General features: G+C 52.3%; 6 protein-coding genes across 6 annotated transcripts; 4 read left to right on the forward strand and 2 right to left on the reverse strand.

Moving 5' to 3' along the window:
- Window positions 1-270: 270 nt before the first annotated feature.
- KRP23_6194 (ATP-dependent RNA helicase DDX55) lies at window positions 271-2,253 on the reverse strand (the record flags this gene model as incomplete). Its single annotated transcript, XM_067891356.1, has 1 exon — window positions 271-2,253. The coding sequence occupies one exon, from the start codon at window positions 2,251-2,253 to the stop codon at window positions 271-273; it is 1,983 nt and encodes a 660-aa protein (XP_067745720.1).
- Window positions 2,254-2,989: 736 nt separating this feature from the next.
- On the forward strand, window positions 2,990-3,824 carry KRP23_6195 (putative voltage-gated potassium channel subunit beta; the record flags this gene model as incomplete). The annotated part of the gene is made up of 5 exons (XM_067891357.1): window positions 2,990-3,124; window positions 3,185-3,256; window positions 3,337-3,417; window positions 3,489-3,575; window positions 3,681-3,824. The coding sequence occupies 5 exons, from the start codon at window positions 2,990-2,992 to the stop codon at window positions 3,822-3,824; spliced, it is 519 nt and encodes a 172-aa protein (XP_067745721.1).
- Window positions 3,825-4,167: 343 nt separating this feature from the next.
- KRP23_6196 (Kynurenine--oxoglutarate transaminase) lies at window positions 4,168-5,415 on the reverse strand (the record flags this gene model as incomplete). Its single annotated transcript, XM_067891358.1, has 1 exon — window positions 4,168-5,415. One exon carries the CDS (start codon window positions 5,413-5,415, stop codon window positions 4,168-4,170), a length of 1,248 nt encoding a protein of 415 aa, XP_067745722.1.
- A 111-nt stretch (window positions 5,416-5,526) lies between these two features.
- KRP23_6197 (Kynurenine--oxoglutarate transaminase) lies at window positions 5,527-6,774 on the forward strand (the record flags this gene model as incomplete). Its single annotated transcript, XM_067891359.1, has 1 exon — window positions 5,527-6,774. The coding sequence occupies one exon, from the start codon at window positions 5,527-5,529 to the stop codon at window positions 6,772-6,774; it is 1,248 nt and encodes a 415-aa protein (XP_067745723.1).
- A 1,405-nt stretch (window positions 6,775-8,179) lies between these two features.
- On the forward strand, window positions 8,180-9,230 carry KRP23_6198 (uncharacterized protein; the record flags this gene model as incomplete). The annotated part of the gene is made up of 2 exons (XM_067891360.1): window positions 8,180-8,326; window positions 8,400-9,230. The coding sequence occupies 2 exons, from the start codon at window positions 8,180-8,182 to the stop codon at window positions 9,228-9,230; spliced, it is 978 nt and encodes a 325-aa protein (XP_067745724.1).
- A 1,624-nt stretch (window positions 9,231-10,854) lies between these two features.
- On the forward strand, window positions 10,855-11,426 carry KRP23_6199 (uncharacterized protein; the record flags this gene model as incomplete). Its single annotated transcript, XM_067891361.1, has 3 exons — window positions 10,855-10,969; window positions 11,049-11,095; window positions 11,244-11,426. 3 exons carry the CDS (start codon window positions 10,855-10,857, stop codon window positions 11,424-11,426), a joined length of 345 nt encoding a protein of 114 aa, XP_067745725.1.
- Between the last annotated feature and the right edge of the window lie 4,856 nt (window positions 11,427-16,282).

Genomic DNA, 16,282 nt, shown 5'->3' on the forward strand with positions numbered 1-16,282 from the left:
GCAACGCGACTTCAGGGTCTCTATCGCTGTCGAAAAGCACGGGAAGGTGTACGAGCACTGGCACGCTCGGTATACACCCAAGCGATTGATCCAGCAAGCGGCATGACGTACGTGTTCAACACTCGCACAGGAGCAACGTTTTGGGAACTCCCACAATTCGCTTCGTGAAAGTACTGCCAGGTTGGGTGTGTGCAAACAAACGAATAGTATTATCCTCTATCTCGAAATCAATGTCAGGCTGCTCGGAACACGAGCCTAATACATGCAAATCTAGCGCCGGGCGCGGTGCTGGGCTCTCTGCTGTGCGCGTTGCACGTGCTGAGCTTTCTTGCGTTTGCGAATACGCTCCTCACGTTTGGCAGCTTCGCGCTTCTGCAAGCCCGTCTTCTGCACTGCCTGTTCCTTCTTCTTGAACCGCTCCTTTAGCTTTTCTTCCGAACGTTGCCACTTGGACTTCTTCTTTTCTCCATCTTCGTCATCGTCACCATCATCGACTTCAGAATCGTCCGCCTTACCCAGCAGCACCTTCTCGTATTCCTCCTCTGTGATCTTTCCCTTCTTAAGCTTCTTGTACAGCTTCTCTTCCTCGGCCAGCTCATCCCATTCTTCGACAATCTGTTGGTGCAGGCCTTTCTTCTTCTCACGACGACGCGGTTGCTTCTGGTTCTCCTCTTCCAACGGACGCTTGCGCTTCTTCTCGCGCATCTCAGCGTTCTTCTTGTCACGAGCTTCGTTTTCCTTCGCAATCACAACCAGCTTCTTCTGGCGCTCTTTTTCACGAGCCTTGTCCTTGAACTTAATGTCAGTCGTCTTGATGTCAGTCTTCTCGAAGTTAATGCGCACGTTACGCAGCTCGTTGATCTTGGGAAGCTGCAGCAGACAGAAGCCGCGAGCGACAGCTCCCAGGTCAAGCTCCTTGAAGCGGAATATGAACTGACACTGGTGCTCTTTGTACGAACGCACAAATGCCATGAACGCCTTGGTTCCCTTCTCGAGTAGGTCACGATCTTCCAGGATGAACGACTTCACATTGGGCAGGACATCCTCCATCGTGTCCAGCGGGAGTGTCATCTCTTCGCACGGCACCTTACGGATCTTCAGGAAGTTCACATACGCGTCCTCGTTCGAAGACAAGAAGGACAGGGCGCATCCAGATCGGCCTGCACGTGCTGTACGACCCACTCGGTGCACGAAGAAGTTCGGGTCCTGCGGCGGATCGTACTGCACAATCCAGTCTACATCCGGCAGATCGATACCTCGGGCAACGACGTCCGTGCACACCAGCAGTCCCGACTCCAGCGACGAAAAGCGGTCATAATTCGTCGTACGCTTTTTTTGAGGCATTTTTCCATGCAGCCCCACAACAGGGATGGCTTCATCACCTTTGAATAGCTCCTCAAGCACGCGTGTGAAGAAGTCCACTGAGCCGCACGTGGAGAAGAACACAATCAGCTTTTGGCCCTTCTTGGACTGCACAAAGTGATGCAGCGCTGACAGTCTCTGGTCGTGGCCCACCAAGCAGTAGTAGTTCTGCAGCGTCGTCGGCGTAACCTGCGTGTTGTTCGCCACCTGCACGGAGATCGTTGCTGGGTTCCGCAGCCCTGCGCGTGCCAGCGCCTTCACCTCCTGCGTCTGCGTGGCCGAGAACAAGCCCGTTCGTCTCTGCTTGGGCAGGTGCTCCAGGATCTTGTTGAGACTCACTTCGAAGCCCATGTCCAGCAGCGTGTCGGCCTCGTCCAGAATGAGCATCTCGAACTCGCGCGTTTCGACGCTGGAGCCGACGCAGCGGTTCAGCAAGTCCTCGGTTCTGCCAGGCGTGCCGATGACCACCGAACACTTGCCCACCGCGCCGCGGATGAGCGACAGGTCCTCGTCCACGCTGGTGCCGCCCACGAACAGTAGCAGCTGCACACCGGGCAAGGCGCCAGCAAAGAACTTCTCGGCGCACTCGAAGATCTGGCGTGCCAGCTCGCGCGTGGGCGACACGACCATCGCCACGAGCTTGGTGAGATCGGCGTGACGCGGCGCCGTGATGCTGCCGTCCGCCAGCTTGGCCTTGAGCAGCTGCACTATAGGCAGCACGAAGGCCAGCGTCTTGCCACTGCCCGTGCACGCGTCGACGCACACGTCTTTGTTGGACAGGAACAGCGGCAGCGTGGCGGCCTGCACGGGCGTCATGTGTTCGAAGCCCAGCGCATCGGTCTCCGCCAGGATCTCGGCGCACAGCGGCGGCTGGAAGTCGTGGAACCTCATGGCGACAGTACCTCTTCACTATTGACTGGTGATTGGAGGTCAACCAATGTTTTTGAAGTGACATACATAAATCGTTTAAATCTCTATACTATACCTCAAAATGGAACACATTGTTTGGATTTGTACCAGGTTTTATCAAACTGCTGCGGATCTACCACACAATCATTTTGCTTTTCATCAACATGCCGAAAACACTTTGTCACTCACTTGGGCGCCCTGCACCAGTCTGAATCACAATTCGATTCGCCGCCTCCAAGTCAAGCATCCCTCCAACCGAAACTTCTCAGCCATGAGTGCCGTCGCCAAGCCTGCAAACAACATGAAATACCGCTTCCTGGGTGACTCCGGCCTGCTCGTATCCAAGTTTGGTTTCGGCAGCTTCGTCACCTTCGACATGCAAATGGACTTCGAAAAATCCTACGCCGTCTTCGAGCACGCCTTCAAGAGCGGAATCAACTTCTTCGATAGCGCCGAGACGTACGCGGATGGCGAGGCTGAGAAATTCATTGGCAAGATCGTCAAAACCGGCGTCGAGCGCGGCGTCTGGAGCCGCGAGGACCTCGTGCTCACCACCAAGCTCTTCTTCGGTACCAAGTTGGCAAGTGGTGGCGGCGGTCCGAATGACACCGGCCTGAGCCGCAAACACGTCGTGGAAGGCATGAAGGGGTCACTCAAGCGGTTCGACCTGGACTACGTGGACGTGGTCTTCTGCCATCGCCAGGACCCGTACACACCCATGGAGGAGATTGTGCGCGCCATGAACTACGTGATTGAGCAGGGCTGGGCATTCTACTGGGGTACCAGTGAGTGGAAGGCTGCGGAAGTTCTCGAGGCTTGCGAAGTCGCTGACCGTCTAGGGCTCATTCGCCCGGTACGTGTTGCTATTCATTTGGTGCTTGGTTGCCTTGCACTCACTTTTCATGCTCATTAGGTGTGCGACCAAACTCGCTATAACATTCTCGACCGGTCCCGTGTGGACTATGACTTCGTGAACCTGTACAAGGTACTGTTTTCACGTGTTGTATCTTTTGGGTGTGGATTTGACTTATATAATATATCCCTGCTGCGTTCCAACATTTGTAGAAGTACAAGTATGGCGTGACGGCTTTTTCGGCGCTGTCGGCTGGTGTACTTACTGGCAAGTACAGCGACGGAATTCCGGAGGTAAGCTGAGGAATAGAGTGTTGCGGACATCTATATCCAAGATCTAACCTGTGCTGATCTACGACATGCAGGGCTCTCGTATGTCGATCCCGTTCTTCAAGCAGCTTCTCTCGAACGGTCTCGAGGAGAAGACAGCCAAGGCTCTTCAACTCGCCGAGGTCGCCAAAGAAATTGGCTGCACGTTGCCACAACTAGCCATCGCCTGGTGCGTTGCTAATAACAACGTGTCGACTGTCCTGCTTGGTGCGTCGAGGATTGAGCAGCTCGATGAGAACCTGAAGGCGCTGGCGTTTGAGGAGAAAATCACGCCCGAGATTCGCGCTAAGATCGACGCGATCGCTGATTTCAAGCCCGAGCTGACCAAGGTCCAGGACAATGTGCACCAGATACGTGGCAAGTGGGCATAAGTCACCTGTTTTTCCTGGACGAGCTAGAACTATCGACTCTAGTTCTAAAATGTCACGCACGAAACTGATCGCGAACGTTTCAACATTGGAGAGTCGAACATTGATCCTCGCTACAACAGTATCTGATAAACATGGCTCCACTTTTTTTCTGTTTGTGGCAATCGAATGATCTGCATGATTCAACTCGCAGGGTTCGTGCCATGAACAAACGCGCAGCGATGGATCTATTTGCCTAAGCTTAGTTCTAGACAAAGTAGATGCAATGCAGCCAGGCCCTAACGAGCATGGTACCGCCGAACGCTAGTCAGCAGGTAGCACGATCGATTTCCCCACAAACCGCCATTTACGGCTCGTGCAGCTTGGCAAGACGCTTGATGGCCTCTTCAATAGCCTCATCAGTCTTGCAGTACGCGAAACGCGCCCACTGACTGCCCTCCGCCTTGTTTTCAGGACAGAAGAACGCAGTGTTCGGGATCGCAGTCACGCCCTTGGTGATGGTAAGCCAGCGGCAGAACGCCCAGTCTTTCGTCATGCCAGGCTTCACAAAACTTTCAGGGACCTTCACGGTCGAAATGTCCGAGTACAGGAAAATGCCACCGCCCGGTGTGATCGGGACAATGCCCACATCCACCAGTGCCTTGCTGAGACGGTCGCGCTTCTGCTTGTACTGGTCTGCGACGAAGGCGTAGAAGGTAGGAAACCCTTTGTACGGCTTCTCCGCGAGCTCCAGCATGTTAGCGACGGCCTCCTGGAAGGGCGTGGAGACGCTGAACTGGATCCAGTTGTTCGCGAGGTAGATGCCCTTGATCAAACTGCTGGGGCCGATGGCCCAGCCTACCTTCCAGCCCGTCACCGAGAAGGTCTTTCCGGCACTCGAGACTGTGAGCGTGCGCTCCCACATGCCGTCGATGTTCGCGACCCGGACGTGCTTCTTGCCATCGAACAGAATGTGCTCGTACACTTCGTCCGAGATGATGATCACGCGCGGGTACTGCCGCACGTACTTGGCGATGAGTTCGAGCTCCTCCGCCGTGAACACCTTGCCCGTCGGGTTGTGCGGGTTGTTGAGGATCACCGCCCGCGTTTTCGACGAGAAGGCGGCCGCCAGCGTCGGCTCGTCAATGTAGAACTCTTTGGCCCCAGTCTGCTCAGATGCGCGCACGTGCAGCGGCACGTAGCGACACACTCCGCCGGCCATCTGCACCTGGGCCGTGTAGATGTCAAAGGCCGGCTCCAACACGACCACCTCGTCCCCTGGCTGCACGAAGGCGTTGACGGCAGCGTAGATGGTCTCGGTGGCGCCCACACCCACTGCAATCTCATTGGTCCAATTGATCTCGCGGTTCAGCTCCTTGGAGTACTTCTTGGCCAGCACCTCCACGAGCTTCTTGTGGCCCTGCGGCCGCGCGTACTGGTTGAAATCGGCGTCCAGAGCGTCCTTGGCCGCCTGCTTGACGAAGTCCTCGCAGCGCCAGTCCGGGAAACCTTGGCCCAAGTTGACGGCCTTGTGCTCCAGGGCCAGAGGTGTGAACTCGTGCCACACCGTGGGCTGATCGAAGCCGCCGAGGCGCGTAGCGAGCTGTTCCGCCATGGTCGCAGCAAGATTGAATGGGCCAAAGAGTTGTTTTGCTGGAAGCGATGCGATCGCTGATTGGCTGACTTGGTTTTGACCCCACGTTTGCCATTCAATCTTGCTGCGACCATGGCGGAACAGCTCGCTACGCGCCTCGGCGGCTTCGATCAGCCCACGGTGTGGCACGAGTTCACACCTCTGGCCCTGGAGCACAAGGCCGTCAACTTGGGCCAAGGTTTCCCGGACTGGCGCTGCGAGGACTTCGTCAAGCAGGCGGCCAAGGACGCTCTGGACGCCGATTTCAACCAGTACGCGCGGCCGCAGGGCCACAAGAAGCTCGTGGAGGTGCTGGCCAAGAAGTACTCCAAGGAGCTGAACCGCGAGATCAATTGGACCAATGAGATTGCAGTGGGTGTGGGCGCCACCGAGACCATCTACGCTGCCGTCAACGCCTTCGTGCAGCCAGGGGACGAGGTGGTCGTGTTGGAGCCGGCCTTTGACATCTACACGGCCCAGGTGCAGATGGCCGGCGGAGTGTGTCGCTACGTGCCGCTGCACGTGCGCGCATCTGAGCAGACTGGGGCCAAAGAGTTCTACATTGACGAGCCGACGCTGGCGGCCGCCTTCTCGTCGAAAACGCGGGCGGTGATCCTCAACAACCCGCACAACCCGACGGGCAAGGTGTTCACGGCGGAGGAGCTCGAACTCATCGCCAAGTACGTGCGGCAGTACCCGCGCGTGATCATCATCTCGGACGAAGTGTACGAGCACATTCTGTTCGATGGCAAGAAGCACGTCCGGGTCGCGAACATCGACGGCATGTGGGAGCGCACGCTCACAGTCTCGAGTGCCGGAAAGACCTTCTCGGTGACGGGCTGGAAGGTAGGCTGGGCCATCGGCCCCAGCAGTTTGATCAAGGGCATCTACCTCGCGAACAACTGGATCCAGTTCAGCGTCTCCACGCCCTTCCAGGAGGCCGTCGCTAACATGCTGGAGCTCGCGGAGAAGCCGTACAAAGGGTTTCCTACCTTCTACGCCTTCGTCGCAGACCAGTACAAGCAGAAGCGCGACCGTCTCAGCAAGGCACTGGTGGATGTGGGCATTGTCCCGATCACACCGGGCGGTGGCATTTTCCTGTACTCGGACATTTCGACCGTGAAGGTCCCTGAAAGTTTTGTGAAGCCTGGCATGACGAAAGACTGGGCGTTCTGCCGCTGGCTTACCATCACCAAGGGCGTGACTGCGATCCCGAACACTGCGTTCTTCTGTCCTGAAAACAAGGCGGAGGGCAGTCAGTGGGCGCGTTTCGCGTACTGCAAGACCGATGAGGCTATTGAAGAGGCCATCAAGCGTCTTGCCAAGCTGCACGAGCCGTAAATGGCGGTTTGTGGGGAAATCGATCGTGCTACCTGCTGACTAGCGTTCGGCGGTACCATGCTCGTTAGGGCCTGGCTGCATTGCATCTACTTTGTCTAGAACTAAGCTTAGGCAAATAGATCCATCGCTGCGCGTTTGTTCATGGCACGAACCCTGCGAGTTGAATCATGCAGATCATTCGATTGCCACAAACAGAAAAAAAGTGGAGCCATGTTTATCAGATCACCTTGCTAGCAACCTGGGCTGCATTGTCGATTTGCTGCGGGTTGCGCTTGTGCTGCCTTTGTTCCTATTGCAGTCGTTGGAGAGCTTTTCTTCCTCTTCTGCTGCATCGGTACAACCACCGCTGTCGTAAAGAACAGCACCGCTACCTGTAGTTAGGAGGAATGCGCCAATGACTGTTGATACTCCGTGACTTACCAGACATGCCTCTTACGCGCCGGGGTGCTCTGTGGATGTCACGGCCGGCTGATGCTTGCCAGACTAGCTAATCTCGAGTCGAGATCCTCGACTCTCGAAGTGCAAGCTCGGGACTGTCGGCGGCTCGAGCTACGGGCCGTAGGCTACGGCAGCCTCATCGCGGGAGTGGCCGCTCTCTTCCCGCTGATCACCTACTTGATCTTCAAGGGCAGTTTATGCTTGGCGGGCTGCAGCTTCCGCCGCATACTGCAGCGACGCCAGCGCAAGAAGAACCGCCGCTGCCTGCACCCTCAAGCTTGATGCCTGACGCACGCACCTCAACGAGCGCAACGACCCCGTGGCCGACCAGTTCGCCAACCTCGAGTTGCGCTCGTGCTTCGTACCCATGCCGGCAAGTGCGCGAAGCCAGCATCAGCAGTGTCAGCCGCCGGCTGGGGGGCAGCGACGGCGCAGAGATCGGCGGCGCAGTGCACGTTGAAGCTGGTGACAGCAGCGACGTCTCGCGGGCCGTGACGGCGACAGACCTGCAGTTCTCGCCGAATGTGCGCACCACGATCTTGAGCAGGAGGAAGCAGCACAACTCGTATGAACAATGAAAAACTTGGCACGCACACACCGGAACGCGAATACATGTATGAAAATGAGCTTGATGCACATCAAGGAAACCGTTACACAAACGAGACGCTTCTGATTATTTCCGCTGGCGCGTCATAAATTTACAGATGAGTGGCGGCTGAGACTATGGCGTTAAACTATCATGCCAGTTGTGAAATTGGTTATAGGCGGTTAAACCGAGCTGCTACTCGCTTGATGTGCGCGTGACGCGTCCAAGTCGACGAATCAGAGGATGGCTACATTTTCATGGGGAGATGGGTTCAACATCCCTTCAAGGATGCGTCGCCAAACGAGAATCACGCTTTGCTTCGCCACTTTTCCATTTTGAAAAAGATCATCGGCGTGCGAGGTACACCAGCTTGGTAATACGATGATCCGCTTCAAGACAGCGACGACGGCGGTCCTACTGCTCCTCATGACGACCGGCGCGGCCTTCGCCGACACGTGCAGCCGCATCAACGACGCCTACTCATCGTGCCAACTCTCTACCATGTGCTCCCAGTGCATCGCGGCCTCGGTACGTTTTCTCCGCTAGCATGTTCTACTCACAGCTCGACAGCTAACCAACCTCCTTCCTCTAACGACCGCAGGGCTGTGAGTACAACCTCATGGACGGCACATGCACGTTAATCTCGGCGTCCAACTCGTCGGCAGCGACCACTTACTGCAGCACCAGTGACAGCGTCTGTGCCTCCTGCTCCGTGAGCTCCTCCAAACCGACGTGCACCGGCCAGGACGGATCCTGCATCTGCCAGTCGATGTGTGAGATCGTGTCGTCGTCCTCGTCCTCTGGTGACTGCAACGGCAGCAGTGCCACCGCCGCCACCACGAGCGACAGCCAGAGCTTCAGCATGATGTACCTTGCTGTTGCATTCGGGGCGCTGTGCATCATGATCATGCTCTACATGCAGCGCAGGTGTGCGGAGAGGCGCGTGGAGCACCATATGAGCCTCGTCCGACAGGAGCTTGAGTCTCGGCGTCAGCAGCGCCGGCGCGAGCGCGAAATGCTCCGTGCGAGGCGCCCCGAGCTGGCGCTGAACTTGGAGACGTGGCGGGATCACGTGGAACTGCATAAGCCCCAGATGTCCAAGGTTGAGCTGGAAACGTGCTACTACCTTATGATGCAAGACGCGAAGAAGGACGGCAAGAAGAAGGGCGTCGACCATTATGACAGCGCGTCGGAAGGAGAGGGCAAGTTTGGAATCGGCGCTGTCAGATCTCCGATAGCCCGCGACGTGTCCGATCCTGTGTCCCCCTCGCACGCGACGACACCGTACTTCCCGATGCGCGAGGAGTACCCGAGCAATACGACGACGGATGGGTCTGACAGTGGGTCGGAGCTTGCGTCCATAGCGGACGAGGAGAAGCCGGAGGTTGTGATTGATTGTGGGGATGCAGATCAGACCCCCGGCGGGAGGTAGCTTTTAACGTTATGGTGTGGTGTATTTGTGAGATTTTGGTCGTAGTCGCAGCTTTAGCTTGTCTGAAAGGACCGGTATGAAAGCTACATGCTGCATGTAACATGCATTAACATACACAACGTTTCCCCACTCGTTCCAGGCTCGCATTTGAATTTAAACAGCCACGGCACCAACTTTTTCATTTCTAAAGCTTTCGACGCTTGTAAGTCCTTACAACATTGAAGTGATGTAGCCAGCGGCGTGCAGTGCGAACACATTTGGGACGCAACCATGGTCTTGGCCACCAGCACCATGGCCATGGCTGCGGTGCTGCGGTTGCTTTCGTGGCAGCCGCCATCGTGTTGAAGGCGGTGAAGTAGGCGGACGGCGTGCTGGGGCCCGTGTCCATTGTGGTGTTGGTATTGTTCGCTTTGTAGAAGGCGGCCACGTCGGCCATGATGGCCGTGTGTTTGCGGCAAGGCACTGGTTGAGTAGCTGACCTGGAAGGTTAGTAGGTTGATTTGATTTTTGCTTGGGCAGGTAAAGCGAGCATGGTTGAGATGCATCGTTGAAATAACGTTGTGTACGGTATTGTTGTTTTTGATCTTGAAGTCGTTGGTGTTGGTGCAGTATCTGGTCGAGATACAGACACATTAGGCCAAGATATAGAAAATGCGCGATGACTGAAATGGATTGTATTGCAGTGTTGGAAATGATGAGAAACTTGGATGAGTGAAGCTTTGCTCATTTTGAAATTTGCGCCTATGGGGGTGTCTTTTGCGATAACTTTCGCGAGGAGTTTGGAGAGCCGATATGTATGGTGTTGAGGTTTACAGCGGGGGATTGAGTAAGATTGATATTGGTTGTAGTCGTCAAAATACGAAGTGAGTAGATTAGAGATGCTGTGCTTCTTTAGAATGGTTGGTAGTCGAAGAACTACACTGGTCGGTACTATAGTATAGTAAGTCTAAACTAACAGCTTTAGGAGGGTCGCTGATTACTTGTTATCAGCTCAAAGAGAGATCTTGTACAGTGTACCTTTATGCTAAGAGCAGTACCGTGACACATGGCACCGGGATGCTATCGCCGATCGGCAAGAGCAATCCCACCGGTTGCGGCAAAAAACACGTTAGAATTAGTTAAAGGAACCTTGACAGAAGCACATGTAAATTTGGTCGGCTGAAAACTCCGCACCAGTTTTGGTTAAAAGTCTCTGGAATCGTTAAAGCAACCATAGTTATGAGACATGTATGGTTGCTTTAGCATCTTATGGTTGCTTTAGTACTTTTTCCAAAAACTCGGTTGTGATATACTTTTCAAAACTTACGCTGTTTCTTAAGTTCGCATCTACTATATAAGTACGCGCTTACCTTAAATGACTTAGTAAGCACGAGATCTCAACGCCGTTCATTTCCAAATCCGAGCATTGCGGAGGACGCGTTACGCAAGCGGCTGGCTGTAGCGAGGAAATACGAGGCTTGCGGGGCGGGGACAACGCGCAGCACACAGAGAAGAGTGTTAGATAATATGGAAGGTAAGTTGCAGCATAGTGACGGGCGTCAGTGTACTGATATCTGTTTTGTGCTTGCCAAAGGACGACTCTTGCGCAGCAAGGCCAAGGTCGACCCGGTGCTAAACTACATGCATGCGACACTGGGGGTCGAGGGACCATGACAGTGACGACGATTTCGTTCCAGACGAAGAAAATGGCACAGAGGAAAAGGACCAGGTTGCGCTGGTGCATGTAACACCGAAATCAGGTAAGCTGCACCACACACGATTATTTGCTTTCCCGGCTAACATGGTGCGTATGTGTACTTATGTGCGGTTAACTTGCAGGACGCAAGGGACGGAAGGAAAAAGAAGAAGAAAAAACAAGCAACCAGGTGCGATGATGCATATTTGCCTTATGGTTGGTTGCACTACGAAATTAGAGTTGCTGTATGGCTTTATGGTTGCCATACGACCTTAGAGTTACTTTGTGGTTGTTGTTTAGCTATGATATCTGATCGCTTACACTTGCTTGAACGGCAGGGAAAAGGCCAGGAAGAAAGGACTCGAGCACCAAGAGCAACAGTACCCGCAATAATAAGCGGTCTTTCGTTTGGAGAGAAGACCGGACGTCATGCAAGAAAAGCAAGAAGTCTCAGCAGACAGAAATGTTTGAGTCGGAAACGCAGCATTCAGAGCACCAAGTGTCGGAAGGGCCGCAGCTAGAGGTAGATTGGATGACGTAATCCGGTGAGAATGCCTGTGAGAATTCTGAAACTGTCGTTATTGTTAACGACACGGATCGTGACGAATACAACTCACGTCATCGCTCCAACAAGCTTCTTGAGGAACTGGCGACTATGGAAGAGAAGAGAGAGGAAATTGTGAACGTTGTCGCAGCAGCGAACACAATCAATAGTTGGGGTGAATTTGATACGATATTCGGCGCCTACACGAAGGTGAACAAAGTACATTTTCGTGTCCGCTGTTCTGAATCGGTTGCAACTTATAATAGGTTTGTGTTTTCGAAGCTTGATATTGATTGGGGTTGTACTAATTGGAATGTTGCGTACCGTGTTATTATGAAGTTCACACTCCGACCAGATACCTTTAAGTTTTCCATGGAGCCACCGCGTTTACCGCTTTACACATGGAGTTCCGCAGGGATCTTGCTTAACTGGTCCGCGCAATCGCAGAGGCGGTATTGTGGATGCTTGGCGCGTTTAACTCCGACTGTAATGCAGGTGGAGAACGGCACGTTCAAGATTATAAAAATGAGGTAAACGAGCATTTTGTTATTGACCATACTGTATTAACAACTATCGTTGCATTGACAGCATCATACACACACGCATCCTACTGCGAGTGTTGAGGCTACATTGTACCTGACAAACAAAACGATACCGGTTGGCCAACAATACCGCGAAGATGTAAAGACATTAGCAGATGCTCGTGCGTCTTCCAAGCATATTACCAATTTTTTGAACGAGCGAATTGGTGAGAAGTCGTAATTGTTAATAGTCCAGCACTCTCTGTGAATTTAATACTTGTTTATTTGGCAATCAACATGATACTAGGTTGCAAAATCACGCCACAACAGACCCACAATCTCATCCGCAGCATTATGGGGCAATATTCGGCGGAGGATCGCTTGAAAGACATGCTACACGCTCTTGTTCAGCTAGAAGGCACCGACGTTCTTGTCATTCAAGACCAAATAGAGGTGACCTGTGAAATTGTCATGCAGACGAAGGTGCAAAAGTTAATGTTCCAGCGATAGGGTGAGACGCTATCGATGGACTTCACGCATGGCACCGACAATCTGGGGTATCACTTGGGTACGTGTGCTTACCTTTTATAGCAACTTTATGGTTTCGTATCGCAACCTTATGAAATTATAGCAACCATATAGAAAACTTATCGGTTAACTTGGGGTTACTTTGCTGTGGGTCTGTCATCTACAGTAAGTTTGGTGGTCACTTCAGCTACTGGGAGAGGATTTCCAGTTCTCGACTTTATTTGGATCAATGAACAGGCCGTTACGATATAGACAATCTTGAAGTATTTCAAGGAGAAGAACCCTGGATGGAGCGCTATCTCGTCAGTGGTGATAGACAAATATTTCGTAGAGTGGCGCGTGCTCATGGAGTCCTTCCCTAAAGCCAAAGTACTATTGTGTCAGTTCCACGCGATTTCATATTGGATAAAGGTGATGGAGCTACCTTCATTTCGCTTGAAGATGTCTCAGCGCGATGATCTGCTCACCCTTATGACAAAGTTGCTATACTGGTACGCTCTACTTCGATTCGGTACCAAGGGAAGGATCTAACACAATGTATACGATGTTATTTGTACAACAGAAGCAGACTATGACACACGCTACGAAGCGTTAGGGCGCTACTGCGAAGACAACAGAAGGTCAGCTATCTTTTCGTACTTCGAAAAGAATTGGAATTCATGCCGATACATGTGGTCTAACTTCGCTCGTGGTAATTTTTTCACGGTTGATAACACGTCCACAAACCGAAATGAATCAAATTGTAATCAAGTAAAAATGATGCTGGGACACACGACACGAATCGACAAGACGATTGCTGGCCTGCTGCAAGACGAGATTACTATTATATAGCAGATTGTTTCGACGATCGGGGCACACAACTTGACGTCACGCATGCCGAGTACTGTCACACGTTTTTTGTGGGGTGTTGCAACTAGATTGTCTGCTGATGTTCTTCTGAAAGTGAAAAATGAGTGGGAACGGTTCGTCACACTCATGGTGGGCGCGACTTGTGAGAGAATTTCTTCGCGTGTATCTGCTTGGATAGTTCACTGCTCGAACCAAACGTATAGATGTGATGATGTTGATTGGACATGTACATGTTTGTTCTACAGCAATCATCATTTACCTTGTCGTCACTTCATGTATCTTGCAAACAAAGAACATGGGTTCGAACTGCTTCGTGTTATGACGATTCATGAACGATGGAGTATGTCATCAGCTTCGCATGTAAAGAAGGAGATTGCAGCTGCTGCTGATTCACTTCAACCGATTGTGCAGATGCCAAAGTTATAAAGTCGCCGAAGATAAGGTTGCCGTATGTCGATCAGCCCGATATTGAACGCACGACTACTTCGACATCGAAGACGCCAAAGCAGGTGGTCTACCTTCGTCTCTGTCGCGGTCAACGTGCAAAACAGGTCGTGTTATCTTCAGCAGAGAAATATTCGTACGCGAAGGCTATTGCTGGAGCCACTTCTCGAACATCTGTCAAAGCGCTCAAGTGCTGACTTCTACCAGGAGCATAGTGCATGGAAGGAAACGGTGGAGATAGGACTAAACTGTGGAACGCCCACCTCGATCAAGACAGAAATACTTGTCAGTGATAGCACTGGTGGTGAGAATGACACGGATTCAGACTCGACAATAGACCCAGCGGACGTGATGGGAACTGTGAAGCTAATGCACGCATTAGAAAGCGAAACAACTAGAACGGATGGATCATTTGAGCATGGTAGTTCGTCGCAAAATGAGATTCCACCTACTCAGCTCACGAAATTACTACATGAGGTATCGCAAGATGTGGTGCCCTCGTCGAAACTAACGTTAGAAGCCGGAGCAGCATCATTAAACCCCACACAGAGGCCAATGATCGTGATGTATGTGCCAAGCCAACAATTCCTACGGGGCCTACAACAGAGAAATCTGCGTGACAGGTCGACATCATCAATGAGCCTAAGCCAGCAAGAAGAGGAAAGACAAGAATAGCTCTCAAGGAGTTGAGACAAATCAAAATCACGTTTGGGACGGGCTGTCTTGCCATTCACAAATACCTAAGCAATTTTACCGTGTCATTGAAGGAGCTTCTGGCTTGCGGAGGAAGCGCCTCGAATCTGGAGATAGTGCTGGAGATATTTGAGAGAGATCCTATTCTGTAGGAAGACGCTTACCTACGAGCTCGTACGATGGAATGCCACTGGAAATTTGTGCGACCAACAGACTACATGCACACTTTCGTGATTCCAACTGACCTCGCCCGATCAATGCAGGCGGCAACGGTTACAGCCAGGTATGAGCAGAACCGCCCTGACGAACTAGATCGCCTGACGAAGAAGCAAGGATTTGTCAATGATCTTGTGGTAACCATAGATCCGAAACTCTGGAAGTTCAGCGGGTATAAGCTTTCCTCCACTGGCACAATCCTCACAAGCAGAAGGTCCGACTACAGACTCGCAAAGTTAGACGACTAGATGCCCATGTAGGGCGATGTCGTGCCTCTCTTTCACATCTACGTTCAATCGATCCATTTTACGATGAAATTATCCGACTGGTTATATAAAGGCACTGAGTCGCCGAAAGTGACTGCAACGTCACGTTATCGGTACATTGGACGAAAATTCTCAGTGGACAATGAAGTTGACATCTCTGGAGACAGTGAGGTTGATTGAGTTGGAGGCGCGTCACACAAGTTCGCCTCAGTTGATGAATTTTCATCAGGAAAAGGTTATTCTTCTCGCGGTGATTGTCGCACCGGTTGTAGAGGCTGCTGCATTGGTGACCCAACCGGTAAATCTGAGAAGTAGATGGTTCATCAACCAACGCGTCCAAGCGATGCAACAAACCCGCGCGTTGTTTTCAAGATACGTGACATGTTGAGGTCCATTCGGTTGGATACTAAACAGTTCGTTCAGCATTCGAAGCAAGGCTTGCTCCTCCTCCAAACGCTGAAGCGCTTTGTTTACACGAAGCTGATCCTTCCAAATATCCACCTTGAAACTCATTGAATTCTGGGCCATCAAAGTATGGTACTACATCGACTGATCCACCTTAGCCCTTTTGGCCGCCTTGATCCCTAGTGATGGACGTATCTCTTCCTGCGTATTAGCTAAAGCCTTTGTCGATGAGGTTGAGACGACACCTGACGACTCAAAGTCCTCATCGATAGATGTTTTGCGATTCTTGCCCGTTTTTTTTTGCTACGCCTTTTAATCGACGTTTGGAACTTTGGGTACTTTGCAAGGACGTCGTAGCTGTCGATGTAGGCGAAGTCGTGCTTGTGGCGCTCCTTGTATAGCGTCAGTGCCTATAGCATCATGTCTCGCTCCATCGTCCCCGATTCGCGCGGTGATGCGACACGTTCCAAGCAGCCAACATACTTTGCAATTGACTTTTGTATCTAGCCGAAATGCGCTTGTAGACTTGCCCACCCGCGTGGTTCAAGGGTGTCTTTCGAGATGGCATCGGAAATGTGCTCCGAGCCCTCCATCGTTCCCTTCACGCACGTCCAAAACGTTTCAGCCGTATGGCGTATGGCTACGGATTTGTCGCTAGAGATGTAGACGTAGACCTTAGTCAGTTCCAGGTCCTCCAAAGGCTGATAGTTTCTTCCCCGCCCTGTCTTCTATCGAGGTGTCATCTTGGCCCGATCAATCGCGATATGAGCTTCCGTCGCGCGAGGTGACCAAGGTTATTTCCCGGCTATCGATCCGTTAGCTTTGACTGAAGGATTACCGCGGGATTGTCGTCTATGGAATTTAGTCTGTGCTTTGTCGAACCGGTGTGAGAAGAAAAAGCTATTACAAAG

Source organism: Phytophthora ramorum (assembly GCF_020800215.1).
Source record: "Phytophthora ramorum isolate Pr-102 chromosome Unknown Phyram_PR-102_s0005, whole genome shotgun sequence".
NCBI classification, from domain to species: Eukaryota; Oomycota; class Peronosporomycetes; order Peronosporales; family Peronosporaceae; genus Phytophthora; species Phytophthora ramorum.